Source organism: Malaclemys terrapin, chromosome 1 (assembly GCF_027887155.1).
Source record: "Malaclemys terrapin pileata isolate rMalTer1 chromosome 1, rMalTer1.hap1, whole genome shotgun sequence".
NCBI classification, from domain to species: domain Eukaryota; kingdom Metazoa; phylum Chordata; order Testudines; family Emydidae; genus Malaclemys; species Malaclemys terrapin.
Genome location: NC_071505.1, coordinates 38960992 through 38986079, shown reverse-complemented (window position 1 = coordinate 38986079; position 25088 = coordinate 38960992). Strand labels below are relative to the sequence as shown.

Below are 25088 nucleotides of genomic sequence, written 5' to 3'. Positions count from 1 at the left end.
ATTGCTTTGCCCCAGGCCCCCTGAATCTCTGGGCGGCCCTGATTTCTCCACGTCTTTCTTGAAGTGCGGTGCCCAGAACTGGTCACAATACTCCAGCTGAGGCCTAACCAGCGCAGAGTAGAGCGCAAGAATGACTTCTCGTTTCTTGCTCACAATACACCTGTTAATGCATCCCAGAATCACGTTTGCTTTTTTTGCAACAGCATCACACTGTTGACTCATATTTAGCTGGTGGTCCACTATAACCCCTAGATCCCTTTCTGCCATACTCCTTCCTAGACAGTCTCTTCCAATTCTGTATGTGTGAAAAGTTGAAGAGTTTAAGTGGTTTATTTCAGTTTAGCTAGGTTGATAAGGAACAGATTTAAAATAAGACAAAAGAAGCCATTTTTAAACCAAAATAAGAGTGCCCATGCAGAGGGTTTTGTACAGGTTTAAATATATTGGTTTAAAATCACACCTTAAGTTAAACAAATACAACTTTCTTGTGGTAGAGCAGGTCTTAGAAATGATCTTAGGTCACATCTCTATGTGAAGTCTTTATAGCTACATGCTCTGATATAGCCGCATGCTAAAGAAATGCCAGGTTTTGGTTTTTTTGGTTTGGTTTTTTTAATGCAGATTTTTCATGTGAGAGGAAAGCAATCAAACACTCAATTACTGTTAACAAAGAACCCCTGGGCACACGCATTATAAATGTACTGTGCTCCCAAGTATCAAAGTACAATTATTATAATTTGAATTGTGAATTGCATTGAACTAGGTTGCATTCATTCTCAGAGAAGCCTCCCAGACATTTAAGTAAATTTCGGCAGAGCATCTGATAGTTCTTTGGGGTTCTGTAAAATCAGTGCTGCACTAGAACAAATTCATGAAGTAACCACAAATTCAAGAAATTCAAGGTCAACTGAATCTATTCTTACTGATTCCAGCAACTTGTAAGGACTTTCAAAACTTCTCATTTTCCTTTGAGCTAAAATATGATGTAACATTATGATGCAAGTTACATACAGTGTGGGAGTCTCTTCCTGAATGGAATAAAGTGAGAAGTGTGTTGCCTCCCAGCAATGGTGGTTCACTCTGCTCAGAGGAGAGGTGTGGGAGGGGAGAAGGTTTCTCTAAATATCATTTGATAAGTACTTGAAGCAATAAAGCACAGCAAGGTGATCAATATATGTGAATAATGCTCTATTTCAAATGCACTGTGAGCCCCAAGGGCAAAAGTAGAGAGCTTCTGTCTCCCAAGAAAGGATGATGTCTGTGTTTCACATTCTGAAGTGTGTTTAAAATGTTTGCTTTTTGATGAGGTTTTGTCTGTCTGTTTATAGTGTTGGTCTAACTCAGGGTAGAAAACATATTTTTTTTTAAATAAAAGATCAAATTTTATATTTCAATTTGATTTTTTTTATTTAAATACAGGTTCAAATAAAAAACCTTTGTTAATTTCAGGTTTCAAATTAAATCTGTGCTTAGGCCTAATCTTACTATAATCTAGTAAAGCAGGGTGGATGAGGTAATATCTTTTATTGGGCCATCTTCTGTTGGTGAGAAAGACAAGCTTTCGAGCTTACGCAGAATTCTTTTTCAGGTCTACTATAATCTAGTAAAATCGTTTAAATTAATTTTAAAAAATATCAAGCAGTACATGTTTGCTGGCAAGCTTTAAGGAAAGTCAGACTGCTAAACTTGTGAAAGTCACTGGCTAATTGCTTGGAACCAGGGTTTGTTGAAGTGCTAAACCAGCTTTTGAAAACAGAAGCCTCTTCTGCAGATGCAGAAAGAAAATATTTTCTTTATTTCAGTTTATTAAACTAGTTTAGCATGAAATAAAAATGAAAATAGGAAATCCAAAGGGAAATTTTAAGACTGCTAATTAGCAGGTAGTCTACAAATTGCCGTTAGGGTCTTTAAATCTGGAGGAAGCCTGAGGATGCTCTAGTGTGAAATCTTGCACGTGAGTAAATCCACATTATCTGTTCATCACCTCGTTCTCTAATGAAGGAAAATCTGTTGTGGAAGATCGGTTCCTAACCCTATTATTCTCGTGGGTTTTTTTTAGTCTTCACATCCATATTGATGCTGTCCTTTACAAAATTGCCTCAAATTGAGACCCCTTAAATAGGGACTGATTTTTCAGAGAAACTCTTTCTAAAAATCGGGCATCCATTTACGTGGTTCAAGTTAGGCATCCAAAAATACTAGTCATTGTTGAAAACTTAGTCTGTAATCACTAGAAATATAAATAATTCCTATGTAAAGTAAAAACTTAAATCCATGTGTTTAATGAGTTTGTTGCCATTTCTTCCTTACAGCAACCTCATCCTACAGGAATAAGTCCAACCAAAGGCCCCCAAGCTGGTGGGACCATCCTTACAATCACTGGGGAAAATCTGGAAACTGGCTCCCAGAAAGATGTTGGAGTTTTCCTCGGTGGTGTACCCTGCAACATGTACGTAGGCAGCACTTAACTTTCATAATATTGACTTGTACTCCACTAGCACCAACCAAGATCAGAGCCCATCTGTGCGAGGCATTGTGCAAATCTATTGTGAGAGGAGATCCCTGCCCCCAACGGTTTACCATCTTTAAATGGATAAGACTGACATAGAGTGAGAGAAAGGGATAGAACACAGAAGCAGTGCAAATATAGAGTGGTGGTTTGTGAACATTTAGTTGGTGCCATGATTTTGTTTGTTCATTAATTTTTGGGTAGGTTTTTGGTTGGTTGTATTTATTCTGTGAATCACAGGGGACAGGTGGGGGAGGATGGAAGGTAGGAGGGCATTAGCTATAAGAAGGCATTAAGGGATGGGGTGGGGAGAGGGAAGGAAGCACTTGTCGTTTTTTTTTTTTTTTTTTTTTTTTTTTTAATGAAGCTTTGCCCTTATTAAGACTTTTCACTTTGTGACCGTAATACAGAGTAGTATAAAGCCTTCCCTCAGCCCCCGACCATTCCCAGCCACATGGCCATGAGAGTAAACTGCAGCGAGGAACCAGACAGAGAATCCAGCAGGTAGGAATAGCTGCAGAAGCAGTCAGAACAGGAACCTTCAGATAGTCGGAAAACTTTCTGCAGTTTTGACTGGACTTTCTCTGCCCTATACTGATTGGCTGTTTGCTCCAACCCTTTCCATCCCCTCCTCACAATCTCTTCATCTCAGGTCACTCCACCACACCCCTCTTAGTCTCTTCTCCACTGCCCCGTCCACCTCACCACTCTTCCCTTCCCGTCCTCTTTCCATGTAGCTGATCCCCTTCTAACTAAACCCACCCAAAACCCCAAAATTTTGGAACTAACATGTTTGCAGTGATCACTTTGTTCACTAGGCTTGTGTTTCCCCCACCCCTCTCCCCTTCCCCCATGTCGATCTTGTCTATTTAGATTGTAAACTTTTTGGGGCCAGGACTGTCTGCTACCATTTGTTCAATGCCTAGCACAGTGGGACCCCATTCTTGGTCAGCTCTTAGGCTCTACCGTAATAAAGATGATGATTAATAATAATGCTAGTAATTTGAGCCTTGTTTCCCCTTTTCTTTTTCCTCCAATTTCCAGCATTGATTTTGGTGAACAAATAGTTTGCATCACAGGACAACATGACAAAGTTGAAGAAGTTCATGTAACCGTGCATCACGGAGACAGAGAGAACAAATTAAACAATACATGGTTTACATATAGCGAAAATCCTACTGTCACTAAAATCTTTCCAAAAAATAGCTTCAGCAGGTAATGAAATGTTTCTATTATAACCATGTTCATTCTTAATAGATGTGGGTGTGTGGTAGTTTTTCTTCATATGAAACTATTTAAATGAAAGTCACTATACTGTGTCTCTGCAGAAAGTTTAAGTATATGAGCTTGTACATTTTTCCCCCAAACTATTGACACACATTAATAATGTATTCTGTTTACCTCAAAACCTTAATAATACCTTTTTCAAAGCTAAATCTTGAAATAAGAAAAGTAATTAACTTCTTTTAAAATACAGATTTCTTAAAGGAAAAAGAAAATAGATTGAGACGTATTTAAGGAGAATGTCAATCAACACTAGTTTTACTTTGCTTTTTAAAATTAATCTTATTCCCATTAAAGCAGAAGTCATCACCTGCAGATAACATAAAGCTGTCAAAATGTCTGTGTCCATCCATTTCTGAAACATGTCTAGCTCAGCTAGTAAGAGTTGGTATGATGGAAATAAAAAAGAATTATGACTTGCCAGCTTTGTTCCAGTAGGGCAAGTAGTAGCTGGCTAAAAACGCAACTGGAGTTCAGCAAGTGAGTGTGTGTGTGTGTGTGTGTGTGTGTGTTTGTTTTTTTTAATCTGTAGCCAGACTGGTGGTTTCTCTCTGAGAATTCAGTTCTTTCTGAAAAGAAAAATACCAATAGCCTAAACATAAAAGCAAACAGGAAATCCCAACATGATACTTTGAACTATTTGACAGTGTACCTGTATAGAAGTCCTCCCAGAATACTCCTCATTTCAGGGGCTGGGGACAAAAACTGTGATCTTTACTCATGGGCTTCAGCTTCCTAATATCTGAATCTTGCTGCCTAGTAGAGGACAATTTGGTATTTTCATATTCTGAGAGATCAGAGGGAACGAGCCAAATCTCAAATTCTGTCACTTTCTACCAAAAAAACCAACATGAGATGATGACCTGAACAGGATCTTAAAAGTTAAGTCACCTGTGACTTACCAGGCTCCTTCAACACGGCCTTTTATATAAATAAAGTAATACGTAAGATTATTCCCATTTAAGAGTTAAGAGGGACAATAGATGTATTTTTCTTTTTGTTTACTTGGTACATTTGTAAACCCTTTGTAATCAGTCTAATTTTTCCCTCTTTATAGTCAATCACTCCAGGGATTCTCAAAACTTTTGATAAAGTGGAATTCATTTTATTGGATTATTTTGTGGATCACCTTCCCTCCCAGTAATGATTATTGGGATTGTTGGTGGTTGGAAATGTATGCTAAGTCCTTTCTTAACTGTTAATGTATCTATCAACTGAAAGCAACAAGGAGAGCCAGCACCGTGTGACTTCCATTCCTTTCTGTATAGGTTCTTATAACACACTCATTACCACACTATCAGAGCACCTTCCAGGAATGCTGTAAGCAACATGACTAATATGTCATGTGTTTATGCTCTCATCCTCTCTCAGGGGAGATGTGCTTGCAGTGGAGTGTCCTGTTTTGGTAGGGGCTCTTTTAATATGCCTGTTGCTATGTATTTAGGTCAGAGAAGGTAAGGTCGAAGAAGTACATCTTGCACTTGGAGTGGAAGATGGTGAGGTTTGTGGCGATCCTTAATTCCTGGTGAGGTTCATTCCACAGTCTCGAACCAGCCCCTTAGAAAGCTTTATCTTCTGTTGTAGGGAGTTCCACTGAGCTAGAGAAGCAAAGTTGATGAGTATGGTCTTTGTCCCAGAGCTTTAGAGGGTCTTTGAAATATCCTGGTGCCAGGCAATGGAGCACCTTGAAGATGAGGTCTAAGACTTTTAACTTGACTTGATTCTATAGGAAGCCAGGGTAGGGAGCAGAGGACAGGTGTGATGTGCTTGGTAGCCAGCATTACTGTAGAGATGCACTGCAGCCTTCTGAACAAGTGGGAGTTTGCTAAGTGCTAAAGGTACTTCATCCCCAGGCACACTGCCTTGCTGTAGTCCAGCCAAGAGGTCATGAAGGCATGAATAACTGAGGCCAGATCACTGTCTGCCATGATAGGGTAGAGTCTCCTAGCTACCTGGAAATGATGGAAAACGTTACTCACAGATGCTGCTCTGTGAGAGCTTAGCCTCAGTGAGGAATCCAAGAATACTGCAGACTGTATTGACCAGTTGTGGTGTGTATTTTCAACCAAAGAAGAATGCTCCATGGCTACAAATTCTTCAAAATGCTTTCCTCTGCCCACCAGCATAACCTCTGTCTTGCTCAGCTTCGCTTTCAGCCAGCTATTCTTAATCCATGAGCTGATCTCATCCAAGCACTGAGCCATTTTGGTAGGAACCACCAACCATTACGTTAGGTTCCCCTGTTTGTGTAGTGCTCCCCACCCCAAGAGTGATAAAGGCACGGGAAAACATTTTAAATAATTTAAAAATGTGATTATAAAAATCACAACTAGGCCACAGGGTTTGGAACAGCTGTATCACTTCAAAATTTTATACCCATATTTGGTTTACTGGAAGTTCTTACATTTGATACCTAACTATTGTACAAGTACCTGCATGCAAAGCTGTGCACAAAATATTTTAAGTGGAAAAAGTCCTAGATGGAGCTAAGGTATGGTTGTAGAACTTTACTGATGTTTGATTTGTGTCTTTTTTTTCAGTGGAGGGAGAAATATTACTGTAACAGGAGCTGGGTTTGATATCATCCAGAGTTTCTCCATAGTTGTAACTGCTGACCTTCATGGGTCTTCCAGAAAGAAGAAGAGGCAAATACGCAGTCTAGCCTCAAAACAGGTATGTATTTATTTATTTATTTATTTTATTGTCAGACAAGCTATCTTCATCAGCAGTGTGATGTCTAAACTGGGCCTGATCCTGGTCAACCGTTTTTCCTTTTTAGTTCACTTTATTATTTTATTTTCATTTCATTATATTATCGTAGTATCCAGAATGTACTAGGAATGGTACAATCACGTTTGTGATGAAAGAGACTGGGAAGACTGTATCATGGGAAGTCATAAAGATAGCTGCTGTTTTTTGGGTTGTGATTTATGTTAATGATTGAAGAGGGTTCCTAGAGTAAACTATTTGTATAATTGTACTTTTTAAATGTGCCAAGGAACACCTAGTGCAAAGGATTGGGATGGGGAGGGGGAAATAAACATACATACATAAATTATACTGTTAGGATCCAGACATTTTCAAGCATGAGGTGCCTTAGGGTATGTCTATACTTACCTCCGGGTTCGGCGGTAAGCAATCGATCTTCTGGGATCGATTTATCGCGTCTTGTCTAGATGCGATAAATTGATCCCGGAAGTGCTCGCCGTCGATGCCGGTACTCCTGCTCCGCGAGAGGAGTACGCAGAGTCGACGGGGGAGCCTGCCTGCCACGTGTGGACCCGCGGTAAGTACCTTGTAGTTCGAACTAAGGTACTTCGACTTCAGCTACGTTATTCACGTAGCTGAAGTTGCGTATCTTAGTTCGAACTGGGGGGGTTAGTGTGGACCAGCCCTTAGAAATAAACATTCATTGTGGTGGAAGATAAGGTTTGTTGTGAGTTAATTAGTTGGTGTTTAATGTATTTTATTCATAAATGGTACTGAGCATTTATGTGGGGAGGGATAGCTCAGTGGTTTGAGCATTGGCCTGCTAAACCCAGGGTTGTGAGTTCAATCCTTGAGGGGGCCACTTGGGGATCTGGGGCAAAATCAGTACTTGGTCCTGCTAGTGAAGGCAGGGGGCTGGACTCAATGACCTTTCAAGGTCCCTTCCAGTTCTAGGAGATGGGATATCTTCATTATTTATTTATATTAAGCTGATAACGTCTCTGTTACTTATAAATGCCTTGAATACAAGTGATGTGCCCAAGGTTTCAGAAGAGTCAAAAATAGTCTGGATTAAAGCTAAGGAGTTACCATCCCACCCCCATCAATCCTGTGTTCTCAACATTAAATCGCCCTAAAATAGTTCAAACCCACAAAATTCAGATAATGACACAAACTTTCTGTCAACTTCGGGAGTGTTCAGACCTTAGGATTTTGCTTTGGACGTGAATACTAACCCACACTGAAGCAATGATTTATTTTTGTGCAGTGATTTTTTTCTTTTCCAAAAGTATCTGAGAATCTCACATTTTTATTTAACCTTGGTTGTGTTGTGGAAGGCCTAGTTCACAGGCTCTGCCTTCTATTTTTAGGTGCTAAATGTTCAGCAGCAAATAACATGATCTAATCAAAACCCAAAATGTTTTGTTTGCTTTTTAGTTTCTAGGAAAAGATATTGCAAAAATCAATGAAAGCACAATAGTCTTCTCTTCTCCACCAATACTAGAGGATCCAGAAAACTATAGGATTACTACACTTATTAAAATGGATGGTTACAGTTTCGTTTTAAACGCCGACAATGACCTCTTTAAATACGTTGCGGATCCAACATTTGAAAACTTCACTGATGGCATCAAAAAACAAGTCAACAAACTTATTCATGCAAAGGTAAACTTGACAAGACATGGCTGGTTGTAGTTTTATTGTTGTAATAAATATGTAGATGTGAGATTTTCCTTTCATCCTTAAAAAAACGTGTGCTGCCCTCCACTGCTGGAATCTGGAATTTCCATATGAGCTGTGTTCCCATAGAATTAATAGATTTCCTCTGTGTGTAAAAGCCTGGGGATATTTTTTCCTCCCCCTTCGCACTGATGTCACTACATCCTGTGTTGAAAATGAACTGTTCAAAAGGTTGTGTAACTTGTGGATTGCTTCACCCGTGGCTTTGTGGCTTAAATGACTTAGCCTTATATTTTCTGTCTAGGGCAGTAATCTGAACAAAGCCATGACGATAGAGGAGGCTCAAGCTTTTGTAGGAGCAGAACCCTGCAACATAAAAACACTGACTGAAAAGGATTTATATTGTGAACCACCAGAAGTACAACCTCAGCCAAAGAGAAGGCAGAAGAGGGATACAATCAATAACTTGCCTGAATTCATTGTATGTCACCTTTCCTGCCTGTTGTCTTTAATAGCATGTATGTAGAGAGGAGGGTATGGAGTACTGTGTTTGTGACACTGATAAAGTAGCTTCCTATTTGCATGGGTTTATTTTTCAGTGGCGCATTATATAAAGGAAACGATCTTGTGACTCCACTCCACTTCCAGATTCTGCTTGCTATCTATAAAAGGATTGCAGATAGATAGAATGTCCCAAGATGTTGATTGCCACTTTTATTAAGGGGTCAGGTCCTATGTATACTCACAACTAGGCATAGGGTTTTCTATCTTTACAAGTCCCATTGCAGTCAATCACTATTCTGGGTAGTAAGTGTTTATAGGATTGGGTCTTAAATTCCTTTGTATAGTAATAACTTTTTCTTTTCCTTTTATGTAATAAGGGCTAAATTACGTGCTAGAATACAAAGGTGCTGCTCCATTAATTCATTAACTTCAGTGGAGCTATGCCAATTTATGCCAGCAAAAATATTGTATCTGAATCTTATATCTGTTTGGCAATCTGGACTAGGAATTCTATAGATTATAAAGATTACTAAGAAACTAAAGCATGGCAGCTAAATTATTGAATAATCTTCTTGTTACATTTTTTGAGGCAGGTATAAGTATGTATTTAATTCTTTAGGTGAAATTTGGCCTCAGAGAATGGATCCTAGGAAGAGTGGAATATGACACACGTGTGAGTGACATACCCCTGGATGTGATTTTGCCATCCGTAATTTTTCCTATGGTGGCCATTATCATCATCTCTATCTACTGTTACAGGTAAGATAGTCAGATGCTATGGCTGTCCCAAAGCTCTGAAGGAGAAGGCTGATGGGGCAGAAGAGCAAACTATTCTCATCTGCAAAGAGGAACAATCTTGATCACTTAATAAACTAAACATTTTAAAGGAAGTAGCTGGAAAACGTTTATACCAATAATTCCCCTAACATAGACCCTTTCAGTGGTATTTCTTGGTGCCTGTCAGCCCAGTGTTCTTTCTCTGCTGTAAGCACAAACAAATTGGCCCAGGTTTTCACACCCCTCACTGAGAGGGTAAGGTGCACACACACAGTCTTGAAATTGCAGCTGAAGTGCCTTCATGCAAGTGAAAATATTGCTTGTTTTGCATGTGTATTAGTCAATGTTTAAGCTTCCTATGTCAACACTCTGTAGACCTGAGATGGTTGGATCTGTCTGAGTGGATATTCTGGTCTTTACAGCTGAGCCACGTATTACCACACACACATTTTATCACTATTGGTGAAATTCACCCCTTTGTGGAGTGCCAGTACCAGGACTATACACCACTTAAGTCCTACTTGAGGCCTATTTTGAGGTCTTAAGTGGGATGTAAGTAGTGTATCAGCTTTGTGCTGGGTGGATTTCACTGTAATGATGCAAAGCTGTACAACTGAGATGCAGTGTCTTATAGTATTTGCACCTGTACAACGTTGAAACTCCCTTAGATCTCCCATAACCTGCTCAGTATGATCCTGTGCATGTACTTACTTAAGCCATGTCTGTGCTCTGGATGTTACAGCAGCACAGCTACAACACTACAGCTATGTTACTGTAGTGTAGACGCTTCTTACAGCAACTGAAGGGGTATTTCTGGCAATGTAGCTAATCCACCTCCCCAAGTGGAAGTAGCTAAGTCAACAGAAGAAGTCTTCTATTGATCTAGCCACGTCTACACCTGGGGTTAGGTCATCTTAACTCTGACACTCAGGGGTCTGAATTTTTCACATCCGTGAGGTCGACATAGTTACGACGCTATCTTAAGTGTAGACAAGCCTTAGTCATGACTCAGCAGCCGTTGTGGAATGTGCTCTGAGTGCTTATTGCATTGTCTGTCCAGCTTGCACAAGTGAAGTAGCTGTGCTTAAAATGTGCTCACAAATGTAGTCTAATAAGTTTAAAATCATTGGGCCAGATCTTCAACCGGTCTGTTTAAGCAGCTTCGTTATAGAGCTACATTGATTTACATTAGCTGAAGATCTGACCCGCTATCTTCTCCACTTTCGTTATTAAAAGTAAAGAGGAAAAGAAACAGGCTTCCTATGATCCCTCAGCCTTTCCATTTGATGCAATTGCAAAATGCTGTACTTTTACCATTAATAACTTTACCTTTATTCTTTAAAGACGAAAAAGCCAACAAGCAGAACGTGAATATGAAAAAATCAAGTCACAGCTTGAAGGTTTGGAAGAAAGTGTCAGAGATCGATGCAAAAAGGAATTCACAGGTATGATTTATGTTAGATTTCTTATGGACCCTAATGAGAAATACTAAATTGGGCTAAAACTACTGCACTATCTTACTGAAACTGTTTCTTGGTTGTAACTACAAGCCAGTATAACTACTCTTGATTACAGACATCAATGTACAGTACATAGTCTTCTTACAATTAAGACCATAAATAAGATTAAATATAGTGAAAGTGATTAAAGGAAACAACAGGTTTTTAGGGTAAAGATAAAATAAGCACGAGGAATTAAATCAGTAAATGGAAATAGAAACTAGGTTTTTTATTACTACTATTAAAAAGCTTTTATTGGTACTGAAAAGTCACTTTTTTTCCCAGTAAGTAAGTGTAGTCTGTATTTATGCTGTTGATAAAATATGACACATTTATTTCAATAAAAATATAATGTTAGGAAAGCCACAAAATATATGAATTGGTAAGCTATGAATTTATGAAGATAGACTGCAATATCTTTTAAGTCCGGGAAAATCAGAGAGAAGAAGAAAATTTACCTCTTTGTAATAGGAAATAATGGAACCTGATCTGAGGCTGGTTCATTCTTTACTTATGTAAAGAGACTTCACCTGAGGGAAATCAATGGGAGCTGTAAGGGCACAGCACCTCTGAATATCAGGCTACTTATTTTGGTGTCTAATTCAGGCACCTATGTTTGAAAACTTTGGCCTAAGTGATTACCTTGACCTGTAATATCACTATCTAAAATACACTATTTGTTTATACTGAAATAACCTATCTTTGCTTCTATAACAAAGCATGTTTTTTTCCTAAAGAGAAATTACTTGTCTCTTATTAACACAGATGGGCTGAAAAAGTGGTGGTTGAATCTGAATTTGGCTTAGATTTAGCTTTGGGAATTCAGGGTTAGGGTTTAGAATTGACTCTATAGATAATCTGACAAGATTTTTGCAATCTTGAATAGTGGAAATCTCTCAAAATCTACTGTTACCCTGAGATTTCTGCCATTGGAGTTGAAATTGTCTCAGAATAGTTTTTTCCCATTATACTTGAGTCACATCTGGAAAATTGGCATGTTTCAATTTTGGACCCTACCCAATACCAAACCTCAGTAGCAACTGTTTAGATTGAGGGATTCAGCTTCAAAGGCCACTCTGAAATTTGAAGGGCTAAAGATCAAGGTTCCCGTTTGGAGCCATCTCTGCTTATTAGTCTCCCTCACCAACTGGCCTTTGTAATCCCTCTTCTTTTCTGTCCTTGGTTTCTCAGAGCTGTTTCTGGAATGTGAAGCTGCCCGTCCCCTGCCAGGGGAGTACTGCTGCCTGCTGGAGTGTGGGGTTAATCTCCTACTCCAGCACAGCTGCCTCTCTGGGCTCAGGAGGAACACAAATTGTCTCTAGCAGTGTCATCTAGCACATAAGATACACGTCGTCTTGGCTAATAGTAATGTAAAGCACTTAAATGAAAGTAGTTTCTAGATGCCTATAATATTGATAATGGCAAATGCAGGAAGAGGAGTCTTCCTGCGTGCATCAGAGCAGTCATAGTAAAGGAAGTGGTGATTAGGGTAGAACAACACACACAGCATGAAGCTTGAAACCATGAGATGTTTTCTTTCTTAGAATTGGCTGAGTGTAATAAAATAAAGAGAACCAGGATAAATTATGTGGTCAATAAAAATTCCTGAGATGACAAGCCATTATATTAATTAACATGGTATTCTAGTCAGTCAGCAATATCAGGCAACTGGAAAGCCTCCAGCTGAAATGACCACTTTGTGGAAAGATGACCTCCTAATTGCTTTTTGTGTCAAGAACTTGAAAGCTTTGGGGGCTCACAGAAGTGTTTTCATCATTTTCAGTGAATTATTTTACCTTCTTCCTTTCTGCCCTTCTCCTAATAAAATGATTATTCTTTGTGCTTCCTGTTGATCTTGCTCCTTGGCTCAACATCCCAACTATCATGAAAAGAATTAAAAGGCAATTTCACAACGATGTAGACTTAAAGGAAAAGAAAATATATAAACACAAGAAAAGTAGTTGGCCACAATTTCTTTTTAATCCTTTGCTTGTGTGTGTGTGTGTGTGTGTGTGTGTGTGTGTGTGAAGAAGAGCTCTCTGCATAAACCCCAGCGTTCAATACTGATCCAACAGTAAATTCATGACTCTCCACTTATCACATTACAATATCTGGTAAGAAAATATTGTGGTGGTGAGGATGATTATTAGCATATGTATAATGATGCTGTGCAGGAACCCTGCTTGTGCCTGCTCATGGTACAAACAGAAAACAATGAGATTGTCCCTTCCCCAGTCTAGGTAACTATAGGTACATCTTCGCAGCAAGCAGCAGCCTGTGGCAGCCTGGCTCAGAGCCCAGGCTGACAGACTCAGGCTCCTGCTATGGTGCTAAAAATAGCCATGTAGACATTTGGGCTCTGGCTCTGAAGCACACCCCCTTCCCTAGACTTCTGAAGTCTGCACAGCTATTACCTTAGCACGAGCCCCAGAAGCAGTCTGTAGACCCAGACTCTGAGACTTGCTGTCGCAAGCTCCAAATTGGTGAGTAGATACACGCTGTGGTTCCTCAAAGATAGCACTGTCAGTGTCTCAATAGGATTATCTGGGAAGAAACTCTGGGTTGTAGGGAACATGCTTTGGCAATTGGTAAACATGGTATGGAAAAAGCAGAATGGATATGGCAGGGGAAAGGATTCTGAATATGTTTGATCATTTTTTCCCCCCTAGTATAAAATGCTTTCATTGTTAGATGAAAACAAAAGGTACTGTGGTTTCTAAAACTAACTCTAAAACTAGAAATATTGTATGTTCTAGATCTAATGATAGAGATGGAAGATCAGACCAATGATGTCAGTGAAGCAGGAATTCCTGTGCTGGACTATAAAATGTACACAGACAGAGTCTTCTTCTTGCCCTCAAAAGATGGAGAGAAAGATGTAATGATTACTGGGAAACTGGATATTCCAGAGGCTAGAAAGCAAACTGTGGAGCAGGCTTTAAATCAGTTCTCCAATCTACTGAATAGCAAATCATTTCTCATCAATGTGAGTATTGAAATGAAAGTCACTTTGAGCTCACCCTGTATTTTTCAGAAAAGCCTTTTTTCCTGGTATGTATGTGCATGTAGAGTCACACATACATTTTTAAGCACAGATGAGCCTACAGTTCAGCTCTTAAGTCCATATTTAGGCGCCTAAAAAAGTGGCCTGATTTCAAGATTGATGAGCACCCAGCTCTCCCACAAAAGTGCTAAATCTTGGTACTCTTGTAAATCAAGCTGCTTTTTTAGGTGGCTAAATACGGAGTGAGAAGCTAATTGCAGGCACCTATTTTTATTTTTTTTTTTAAGCATGACCCTAATGCTCATTACTTAAAAATAGTGTTACATTCTGAGGCAGAGGAAAACATGTTCCGAAACTTACAATGTACTTATTCAGCTCGCAGTCCTTGTAATTCAAGTGGAAGGGTTTATTTTTTGTTTGGTTGGGGTGTTTTTGGGGAGGGGAGGAAGGGGGAGGTTAAACTTACGGTGCAGAAGTTTTTTTTAAACAAAAACATCCTTCATTATATATTACTTCATACTTTATTGAAGACATAGAAGTATTAATTGAGTTAGCCCTGAAGACAGTGTTTAAAACTCTCTCTCTCACACACACAGAGAGAGAGAGGAGTTGTAGATAGTGCTTATTTATATGTAGTTTGTTCAAAACTTTGAGTGTTTTTTTCATGCTGTACTTAGAAGACTAACATTAAGACAGTAAGTGTTTTGGTTTTTTTCCCCTCCTATCATGCCAGGTATGTTTTGAGCTGCTCTTGAAACTTGTCATGAATCGTTTAGACTCAAAGCTAAATCTGCTTTTTCTGTTTTAGTTTATTCATACATTGGAGAAGCAGAGGGAGTTCTCTGCCCGAGAAAAAGTTTATTTTGCATCCCTATTGACTGTTGCTTTACATGGAAAGCTAGAATACTATACTGACATCATGAGGACATTGTTCTTAGAGCTGATGGAGCAGTATGTTGTGGCCAAAAACCCAAAGCTGATGCTCAGAAGGTTTGAATGATTGTCTTGTTTTCCATAGTCCTTTGTTTTTTGCAACATTGTTACATTTACAGTGTGGTGTTTTTCAGAGTGTGTGTGTCATGCTATAGACTGTCTAGAAATCATCATGATGATGACACGTCCAAACACATTAGGAAGCAAAAATGGATAGGAGTTACTTTTTTTAAGAGCAGCTAGAGCCATTTGTCCCGTCCAAATAATTTAATTTAGAGCTTGGAACAAACTTGCTCAGACATCTATCCATGAAGAAAATGCAATATTGAAATATTTGTATGCTGCTTATCTAATTTTATATCATCATCTCCATAATGAATACACTTAAACAATTTTCTGATGCATCTCCTTCAATTAGATAGGTCCGATTCTTACTCCTAAATACATTACAGAATTTCATCTTTGCTCTGCATGTTTTGTTTTGGTTACCGGTAGTTTGTTCCCCAGTAACTAAAGTGTAGGTTTCTTTTAAGCATTCATTCTTACAACTTAGAAACAAACTTCTGATTTTGGATATATGATATGTACCTTTAAGTAAAAGTAATGAGCTGAAAGTATCTAAGAATGTTGAACAGTTCAAAGCATTATCTAATGCAGGTGCACGCTTTAAAGAATCTATGTAAAATTATTGCATTAGAACAAGTGCTGTTAATGTAGAAATATTTTATTTCAGGCAACACTTTAAAAGAAAATTGCCTTCTTGTCAGCAAACATTTTCAATATTCATATTTTTTTAGATCAGAAACTGTTGTGGAGAGGATGTTGTCTAATTGGATGGCTATTTGTTTATATCAATATCTGAAGGTAAGGGATGAAAGCTATGCATAAACTTCTCCTTCATTAAGTACTTAAACATATTGCATTGATCTCTTCCATTTTTTCTTTTTCTTTTTTCTTTTAAACAGGACAATGCTGGAGAGCCTCTTTATAAATTGTTCAAGGCTATCAAACATCAGGTGGAAAAAGGCCCAGTGGATGCTGTGCTGATGAAAGCCAAATATACATTGAATGACACAGGGTTACTGGGAGATGATGTAGAGTATACACCGCTGGTAAGCAGCTCATCTGCTCAGTCATTAATTTTATATCCAGAAATTTCCTCTTGAACACTGTGGAATTTAAATTTATATCAGTACACTCTTTCTGTAATAATTAATGAGAGCCCAGATGAGCCATTAACATGGGCAATAGGTGAATAATTAAGAACTATATAGAAGGGTTTAGAAGCAAGTCCCAGATATGAGCAACCCCAATCTCTGAATAAGTTTGAGGGAAAATTCCATGAGCCTGATTATCATTCTCTCTCTCTCTCTCAACCATTTTATATTGGTTTAATTCTATTGATTTCAGTGGAGTTACTTCTGGTTTACACCAGTATCAGTGAGACAAGAATCAGACTCTGAATAGTCCCTAGCTCTAATGGCCTGTATCAGGCTACTTCTTTAGGCATCTAAAGATGGAAATAAGTGTCTAAATCTAGTCATCTGTTTTTGAGAATCTTGGCTTGTTTGTTTTGCACATGGTCTAATAAACGTACATAATGCTCAGAACTGTCCTCAGAAGAGCAGCACAGGATTTTCTTTGCCTTGAAAGTCACTCTGATGTGATTACTCTGGGTTTATTATTGACACAGCTAGCAACCTTTTTCATTTGTCTCTGAGTGTGAGACATGCAATGACAAATCTGTGGTGTGGCTGAAACTTAATAAAAGCCTTTATTAAGTGTTGGTTAAAAGCGCATTTTTGATATATTCCTAAGGGATTTGAGTGGGAGGGGGCAGCATGGGAAGCTTGCTTTATGAATTGTTCTTACAACAACCTACAGCAACTATAGTTAACAGACTGCTTGGGGGTGGGGGATGGATAAATGAAAAATGTAACTTTTTAAATGTAGATTTTTGGGCTTAATGAGGCTTCCATGTTTGTCTGACCTGAAGAGTATACCTAATAGTTCCAGACTGGACAACATGGTTTACATTGTCTCATGTGTTTAATGAGCAAGATATTTTTGTATCGTACGTCATTTGTGACTTACTGGAATAATTCTTCTAAGTTAGGATCTTTTTAACTCAAAAAATGGCTTTTACAATTAAGATTTATGAATGCAGTATCAAAGAGAGATGTGTGAATGCAATCAAATCTGAGACAAATAAGAATAATTCTCATAGATATTTATTGTGAACATTAGACCAGATTTGGCCCAGATTTCATTGCATTCACCAATTGTACATATAACAAAAAAATTGCATATCCTTCACAAAAAAGTAGGTTAATATTGCTTACAATATTGGGATTATATGCCTGTTTTATGATTTTTAAAAAAATCTTGTGCTAATTATGCCAGTGTCTGAGTTTGGATAGACATTTATGGAGCACTTACTGCCTTAGGTAGATAAATGCAAAATTTAATTTGCACACCTCTACCTGAAACTCGGAGGTGAACTATATGGTACATGGTATTTATCCATTTTACAGTCATTATTTTTGTTTAAAAATTTGGTATGTTCATCAGTTGTTTCACTGACACACTACATTTTCAACTGACAGCAAAATCATATATAATTAACATAATAAATAGGGAAAGGAAGAAGAAACACAATTAGCCTGCAAATTCTGTCTAGGGAAAATGAAAACGTGTTTAATTTCACTGCATTGCAGCACAGTTTAACTACATAAAATAATACATGAAGTGCAGGGATCATTTCTACCAAGACCATATCTGAGAGAGAGGGAAGTTCTGCTAGCCAATTAAAGGGGAAAGAAGCCATGGCTAGACATTTCTGCTATCAAAGTATGCCTGTATAGCAGAGTCCATGAAGATTCCAAGATTTTTGCACCACCTTGACCATTGGAGATCAGGTACCCTCCATAGAGGGTGAGGTCACAGTCTCCGCCTCTTTCTCAAAATACTTTCCCCTTGTAGAACATTATCCTTCCTTTTTATTTTACCTGGACTGAGATTATCATCTCTATGCTGTGGGCACATTTAAAGTTCATTCTGGGTTTGGAGATTTTCTCCTGTATAAATAAAATGGAGGAATACCTACAGAACCAATGGTATCTTGAGAACCAGAATAAACTACTCAAGTGTGCCCTCTGTAGTTGAGGGTTATTGTGACGAGTAATAAATAGTAAATTGACTCTTCTTTGGGTATTCACAGAATCACAGAATATCAGGATTGGAAGGGACCTCAGGAGGTCATCTAGTCCAACCCCCTGCTCAAAGCAGGACCAATCCCCAGACAGATTTTTACCCCAGTTCCCTAAATGGCCCCCTCAAGGATTGAACTGACAATCCTGGGTTTAGCAGGCCAATGCTCAAACCACTGAGCTATCCCTCCCCCAATATTGCGTTATTGGATAATTTAAGTGGTACACAGACATTGGATGGTCCAGGTATTTTAATACATGCCTGTCTCTATTTAAAAAAGAAGAACAGGAGTACTTGTGGCACCTTAGAGACTAACAAATTTATTAGAGCATAAGCTTTCGTGGACTACAGCCCACTTCTTCGGATGCATATAGAATGGAACATATAATGAGGAGATATATATACACACATACAGAGAGCATAAACAGGTGGGAGTTGTCTTACTAACTCTGAGAGGCCAATTAATTAAGAGAAAAAGAAAAAAAACTTTTGAAGTGATAATCAAGCTAGCCGAGTACAGACAGTGTGATAAGAAGTGTGAGAGTACTTACAAGGGGAGATAGTCAACGTTTGTAATGGCTCAGCCATTCCCAGTCCTTATTCAAACCGGAGTTGATTGTGTCTAGTTTGCATATCAATTCTAGCTCTGCAGTCTCTCTTTGGAGTCTGTTTTTGAAGTTTTTCTGTTGTAATATAGCCACCCGCAGGTCTGTCACTGAATGACCAGACAGGTTAAAGTGTTCTCCCACTGGTTTTTGAGTATTTTGATTCCTGATGTCAGATTTGTGTCCATTAATTCTTTTGCGTAGAGACTGTCCGGTTTGGCCAATGTACATGGCAGAGGGGCATTGCTGGCACATGATGGCATAGATCACATTGGTAGATGTGCAGGTGAACGAGCCCCTGATGGTATGGCTGATGTGATTAGGTCCTATGATGATGTCACTTGAATAGATATGTGGACAGAGTTGGCATCGGGGTTTGTTACAAGGATAGGTTCCTGGGTTAGTGGTTTTGTTCAGTGATGTGTGGTTGCTGGTGAGTATTTGCTTTAGGTTGGGGGGTTGTCTGTAAGCGAGGACAGGTCTGTCTCCCAAGATCTGTGAGAGTAAAGGATCATCTTTCAGGATAGGTTGTAGATCTCTGATGATGCGCTGGAGAGGTTTTAGTTGGGGGCTGAAGGTGACAGCTAGTGGTGTTCTGTTATTTTCTTTGTTGGGCCTGTCTTGTAGGAGGTGACTTCTGGGTACTCGTCTGGCTCTGTCAATCTGTTTTTTCACTTCAGCAGGTGGGTATTGTAGTTTTAAGAATGCTTGATAGAGATCTTGTAGGTGCTTGTCTCTATCCGAGGGATTGGAGCAAATGCGGTTATATCTTAGAGCTTGGCTGTAGACAATGGATCGTGTGGTGTGTCCTGGATGGAAGCTGGAGGCATGTAGGTAAGTGTAGCGGTCAGTAGGTTTCCGGTATAGGGTGGTATTGATGTGACCATCGCTTATTTAAAACTTCCCTTTAATAAGTTCCCAAGACACAGTAGAGATGTCATATTAGATATCAGCGAAGAAGGGGAAAATCCAATCTGTGCCTTTTCTATTTTATCATAATAGAAAGAATGGGCTGGAATCTAAAGTAGCTAGCTGGCTGGATATTAGTGAAGAACTGTGCAGATAATCCACATTGCAATTGCAAACGTACATTGCTGCATGGCAGTAAGACTGCACAATGTATCTTGGGCACTGCTTGGATTCTAATCATCCAGAAAAACAGAGATTGAAACTGATATTTTTGAATAGTTTTGCATATTTTTTTCTTTCATAGACAGTAAATGTGTATGTACAAGATGGAGGTACTGATTCTGTACCTGTGAAAGTGCTGAACTGTGATACTATTTCTCAAGTAAAGGAAAAGATAATAGACCAAGTCTACCGAAATCTGCCTTGTTCACAATGGCCAAAAGCTGACAGTGTTGTTCTTGGTAAGTAGTTATTTTTGGGGCTGTTGTAATAATATCGAAAACACTAATTTGATGCTCTTACCTTTCCCAAAATGTTTCAGTAAAAGTGATTATTGAAACAAACAAAATAAATCAAAGGTTTAGTTCTTGAACTATTAAGCTGAATCCACCGCTAAGCATGATGCTCTAGTACTTACTATATTGTGAAATAAAGCATGTCCATATTATAAAATTCCTAACCTTTGTTGTTTGCCCAGTCTCATATTAATGCACAGACCACATTAACAACTCTCGGTAAAACCTGTTATCAGAACCAATGAAATATTGATTGTTTCCGGTACTAATTCATGCGACAGTGATAACATGAACAATTAATTGATGTAAAAGTAAGGATACAAATTTTCAGAAGTGTCCTGTGACTTTGGGTCGGTCCATTTTTGATTGCCCAAATTGAAGCAACTTAAAGGGACCTGACTTTCAGAAAGTGCAGAGCACTCACTCTCTGAAAATGAGACCCCTTTAAGGTATCTCCAGTTGGGCACCCAAAGACTGATGCCTCCAAAATTACTAGTCACTTCTGAAAATGTTGTCTTTAAAGTTTTAAACACCAACTGCTGCCTTATTAAAGGAAAATAGTTTTGTGACATGTCCACTAATTCCATAATTTAAGGGGATAAAGTGGTGTTTATTACTTTTTTTTTTTTCCCTTTGGTGCATTTGCCTAAAAACAAATTTTTGTTTATCTATACCACATGAAGTCCTTAATCCTCCATTTTGGATAGGGTTGCCAGGCATCCGGTTTTCGACCAGAATGCCTGGTCGAAAAGGGACCCTGGCGGGGTCCCGACCAGGCTGTTAAAACTTCTATTGGCAGCACAGCTGGGGCCCGGGGCTAAGGCAGCCTCCCGGCCTGTCCTAGCTTTGCACAGCTCCCAGAAGCAGCCACCAGCTCCTTGCGGCCCCTAGGCGCATGGGTGGCCAGGGAAGCTCTACGTGCTGCCCCCACCCCAACTGCTGAATCCGTAGATCTCATTGGCTGGGAACCCCTCCCGTACCCCAACCCCCTGCCCCAGCCCAGTGAAAGTGCGTGAGAGTGAGCAATGGAGGGAGGGGGGATGGAGCGAGTGAGGGTGGGGCCTCAGAGAAGGGGCGGGGCCTCGGGGAAGGGGTGTTTGGTTTTGTGCCATTAGAAATTTGGCAACCCTAGTTTTGGATATCACAGCAATTTCTACAGCAACTAATTGTGGTGTCCTAAACTGTGGATTTTGATTTCAGTTGGAAAATAAACAGAAAAATCACATGAATTTTTAAGCAAAACTTGCACAAAGTTCCCTAATAGGAAATAAAAGGGAAAGGAGGAAAGTCCAAGTGTTTTGAAACGGAATATTTCAAAGATATTTTATGATGTTTCATTGGTTCTTTAAATGTAAACACATTAGTAGTATACTGTCTTAGTTGCCCAAGGATAAAACCTGTTTCTTTTCTCATTTTAATTACTCCATAGAGTGGCGTCCAGGTTCTACTGCCCAGATCCTCTCAGATTTGGATTTAACATCCCAAAGAGATGGCAGGTGGAAACGTATGAATACTCTGATGCATTATAACGTAAGGAGGATTGCTGACATCTGTTAATTGTTTTTCAGTAATAAATAAACTTTTATTACCTTTTAGAGAAAATTGGCTTGTACCATCTAATAAGGGGGCTGGGACATGTAGCTATGTTACTTTCTAATTCTGGAAAGTGAGAATGTATGTATCAAATTCTAGTACTCTCACTGGTTTCCTCTCCATCACTGGATACAATTCCAAATTGCCCCTATATAGACTATATTTCCATATCTCTCAGCAGTCCCAGGTTCGTGGGATTGTCCTGTTTTAGTTCCCAAAATCCTGTCCCAGTGGCTCCTGTCCCATGGGGCTGTTAGGCTCAGCTATTCTTTCCAGGCATTGCAATCTGGCCTCTGGTGCACAAGGTCATAGCACCACTCTGGGTTGGCCCAACCTGGCCCCCCTCATGGGTGGAGGCAGCCAGGCCAAATTTGAGTGAGTACCACTGCAACTCCATGGCCGGGTCATAATGCCACTCACTCAAATTTGACATGGCCAGCCCATGATGGGCAGGTACCAGGGGCCAGGTCTCAATGCCCAGAAAGGGGAGCTGAGCCCAGCCGGCCCTTCGGAACAGGAGCCGCAGGAGCCACCACTACGAGATGAGATGAGGCTTGCTCCACAACTCCTCCCTGCCAGGCCTCCCCGCTCCTGTGTGCAGCACCCCACCTACTCACCCCACTGTGGGGGACAGGACCCATCCCTCTTTAGCTACTACAGATTTTGGGAGGTATGGACTTCTGACGTCTTACCTACTTACTCTTTTTTTCTCACTCCACCCGTCCCATTTTGGAAGCTGCTTCTCTTCCCCCATCCCTCCATCAGAGAGTTGTCTCTTCTTTATTCTCCCCAAGCTCTCTGGACCTTTCTTCATTTGTCACTCTCTCTGCTTCACTGATGTGTTTAAGAACCCTAAACCCTGAGGTGGAACAAAGGCACTTTTTTTTTTTAAAAGAACCACTTGCTCTATTTTACCCTGTGTATAAACCCCTGATACACCCAGTTAAGTAACCAATCTTAACATGATATTTCAGGTTATGTATGACATGGGGGGGGGGGGGAATTGGCAGGGTCAGGGGAGGGAGGGGTGTTGAAATTTTTGTTTATGTAATCTATCTAGGTTTCATGCTGCGCTCATCGTCATGGGTATGCAAGCACTTGTGATACCCTTATTTATTTTCCCCTTTACACTATCTAACCCTTTCCTGACAGCAAATATCCTGCCAGTTAGGTGGTCCAGAACAGCTCCCTAAGAAGGCAGGTAGCTCTGCTCCTTTATGGGGAATTTAACCCTTGTGCAGAAGGTTCATGCAAACTGCCTGTGTGCCACTGAACTCTCACACTTCGAACATCATTATCAACCTTGGAGGAAGCTCTACCTGTGCCAGCTTATCTAGCAAGTATCAGAGCTTGAGCCCTTCTGCAGGAGAGGGGGTATTGGGGATGAAGGGCCTGATGGCTAGAAGTTAAAGTTTGCACAGCACTTCTCAAGATCCAGGCCTTATACTGGAGAATAAGAACATTGGTGGGTATCTTCAAAAGCCTGGTTAGGTGGGGAAAGACTCCAAAATAGTGAGGTTTAAGCCTGCTTCTCGCAGTCATGTATTATGGAATGATTTCCCTATGTTTATGTTCTTGAAGGTCCGAGATGGTGCCACACTTATCTTGTCAAAAATAGGAATTTCCCAGCAGCCAGAGGATAATCAGCAAGATGGCCCAGGGGAAAGTAAGTACAATAGGGTTTCTTTATGCCTCCAAGGGAGTTTAAGACAAAATGCACAAATAGACAATATCGTTTTTGCCTGATCTTGTTTGATGGGAATGGCACTAGAGACTTTCCAGCTGGTAATGTCACACTAATTCAGAGCGCTTTCCTTCTGTACAGCTTGTTCACTATAGTTCTAAAAGCCTCAAGTAATAGGGCTTTCACTACTGTCCTTAGGAAACTGCTGTCCGTCTTAATGCAGTGCACTCTCAGGAAACTTCTCCTGGTAGTTTGCCTGAATTGTCTTTCTTTTAATCCAATTACTCCTAGCTATACCCTGCACGCTGCCTTCCATTGTGTACCCCCCAAGTACTAAATTCCTCCTCCATCCTTGGTGTTTACAACCTTCAGATATTTGTAAACTGTTTAGACTGTTTCCATGTTCCTCACCACCATCACCACCCTTTATTTTCACTTAGCCAAACTACCTGAATTTAATCTTTCCTCAGAAGTCAATTGTTTCAGCCCTTTTGAGTATTTTGTTGCTGTTCTCTGAACTCAATCCAAATTGTCCATACCTTCCTTGGAATGCATTGCTCAGAATTTAATATGAGGTTCCAGGTCATGCTGCGCTAGAGACATACAGAAAGGGATTGTTTACTTCCCTGCTCCATGACACGATGATTTGTTCATACAACCCAAAATTACACTGGCTTTCTTTCACCCCCATATTGCTTTGCAAACTCATGTTAGGTCCCTTTCCGCTGCTACCATGGGTTCTTTTCAGAGTTACTGCTGCCTGGTTTCTTCCTCGCACTGAGTGCATGTCAGATAACTTTTCACAGATATATTAGCTTTGCTGTTTTCCAAGTTGAGTTTCACTTTGCTATTTTCTGCACACATTCCTAATTTCTTTTGGTCCTATTTTATTATTCCCTTCTATTCACTGGAGTTTGCAACACCACCTCATTTCATGTCATTTAAGAATTTCACTATTTTGTTGTTTACTCCCGCTTCCAGATCACTAATGCAGATGTTACATGATGCTAGTTCTAACATTTCTACCCACTAAACACCTAACTCAGTGTATGGCCCTTTGTTTACAGCTTTAAAGAGAGTTTTCATTCCACATGACAGTATTCCTATCCTAGCCAATTTGAACTGAATTTTCAAGTAAGACTTTGTGAGACAGTATCAAATGTCTTGCTAACGTTCAATGTGTTACATCAGCTGTGTTCTGTTTCTTCCACTTATTTTGTCATTTTAGTCCCCTTCCTTCTCCACCCAAAAACTCACTGAAGTTTGTCTGGCAACACTGATTTTGTAAACACTCTTTATTGTGCTGGGTCTGTTGTATTTTAAATGTTCAGTGTCTTTTTCCTCCTCTTCAATCATTTTACAAGGGATAAAAGTTTATGCCATGGTAATTGCCAGGATCATTCTTCCTTCATGTTTTGAACTGATTTGAAATGCTTCTATGACTGTCACTGAATGCTAAACCCTGGGCTTCAGTTAATAGTTTTTAATCTCTTTAACAGATCTGCTGATCTTAGTTTGACCACACAACACTTGAAAGCTATTAAATATAATGGAATGGAAACAATATAACAGAAATGTCCATCTTTCCAGGGGATCTCTAATGGCTGTCAGCTGGTGGCGTTGATGTACATTGCTATTTAATAAAAATGTGCCAAGCTGCAATTTTATTCACG

General features: G+C 39.6%; 1 protein-coding gene across 1 annotated transcript in view; it reads left to right on the top strand.

Annotated features, from left to right (window-relative positions):
- The window catches only part of PLXNB2 (plexin B2), a 337927-nt gene that overhangs the window by 297207 nt on the left and 15632 nt on the right, over positions 1–25088 (top strand). The window contains exons 18-31 of the mRNA XM_054022660.1: positions 2313–2449; positions 3554–3724; positions 6334–6466; positions 7940–8167; positions 8487–8663; positions 9306–9445; positions 10808–10908; positions 13719–13948; positions 14775–14956; positions 15697–15763; positions 15865–16011; positions 19928–20084; positions 21568–21668; positions 23313–23397. Coding sequence (XP_053878635.1) covers positions 2313–2449; positions 3554–3724; positions 6334–6466; positions 7940–8167; positions 8487–8663; positions 9306–9445; positions 10808–10908; positions 13719–13948; positions 14775–14956; positions 15697–15763; positions 15865–16011; positions 19928–20084; positions 21568–21668; positions 23313–23397 — 2056 coding nt within the window. The remainder of the gene's footprint in view (positions 1–2312; positions 2450–3553; positions 3725–6333; positions 6467–7939; positions 8168–8486; positions 8664–9305; positions 9446–10807; positions 10909–13718; positions 13949–14774; positions 14957–15696; positions 15764–15864; positions 16012–19927; positions 20085–21567; positions 21669–23312; positions 23398–25088) is intronic.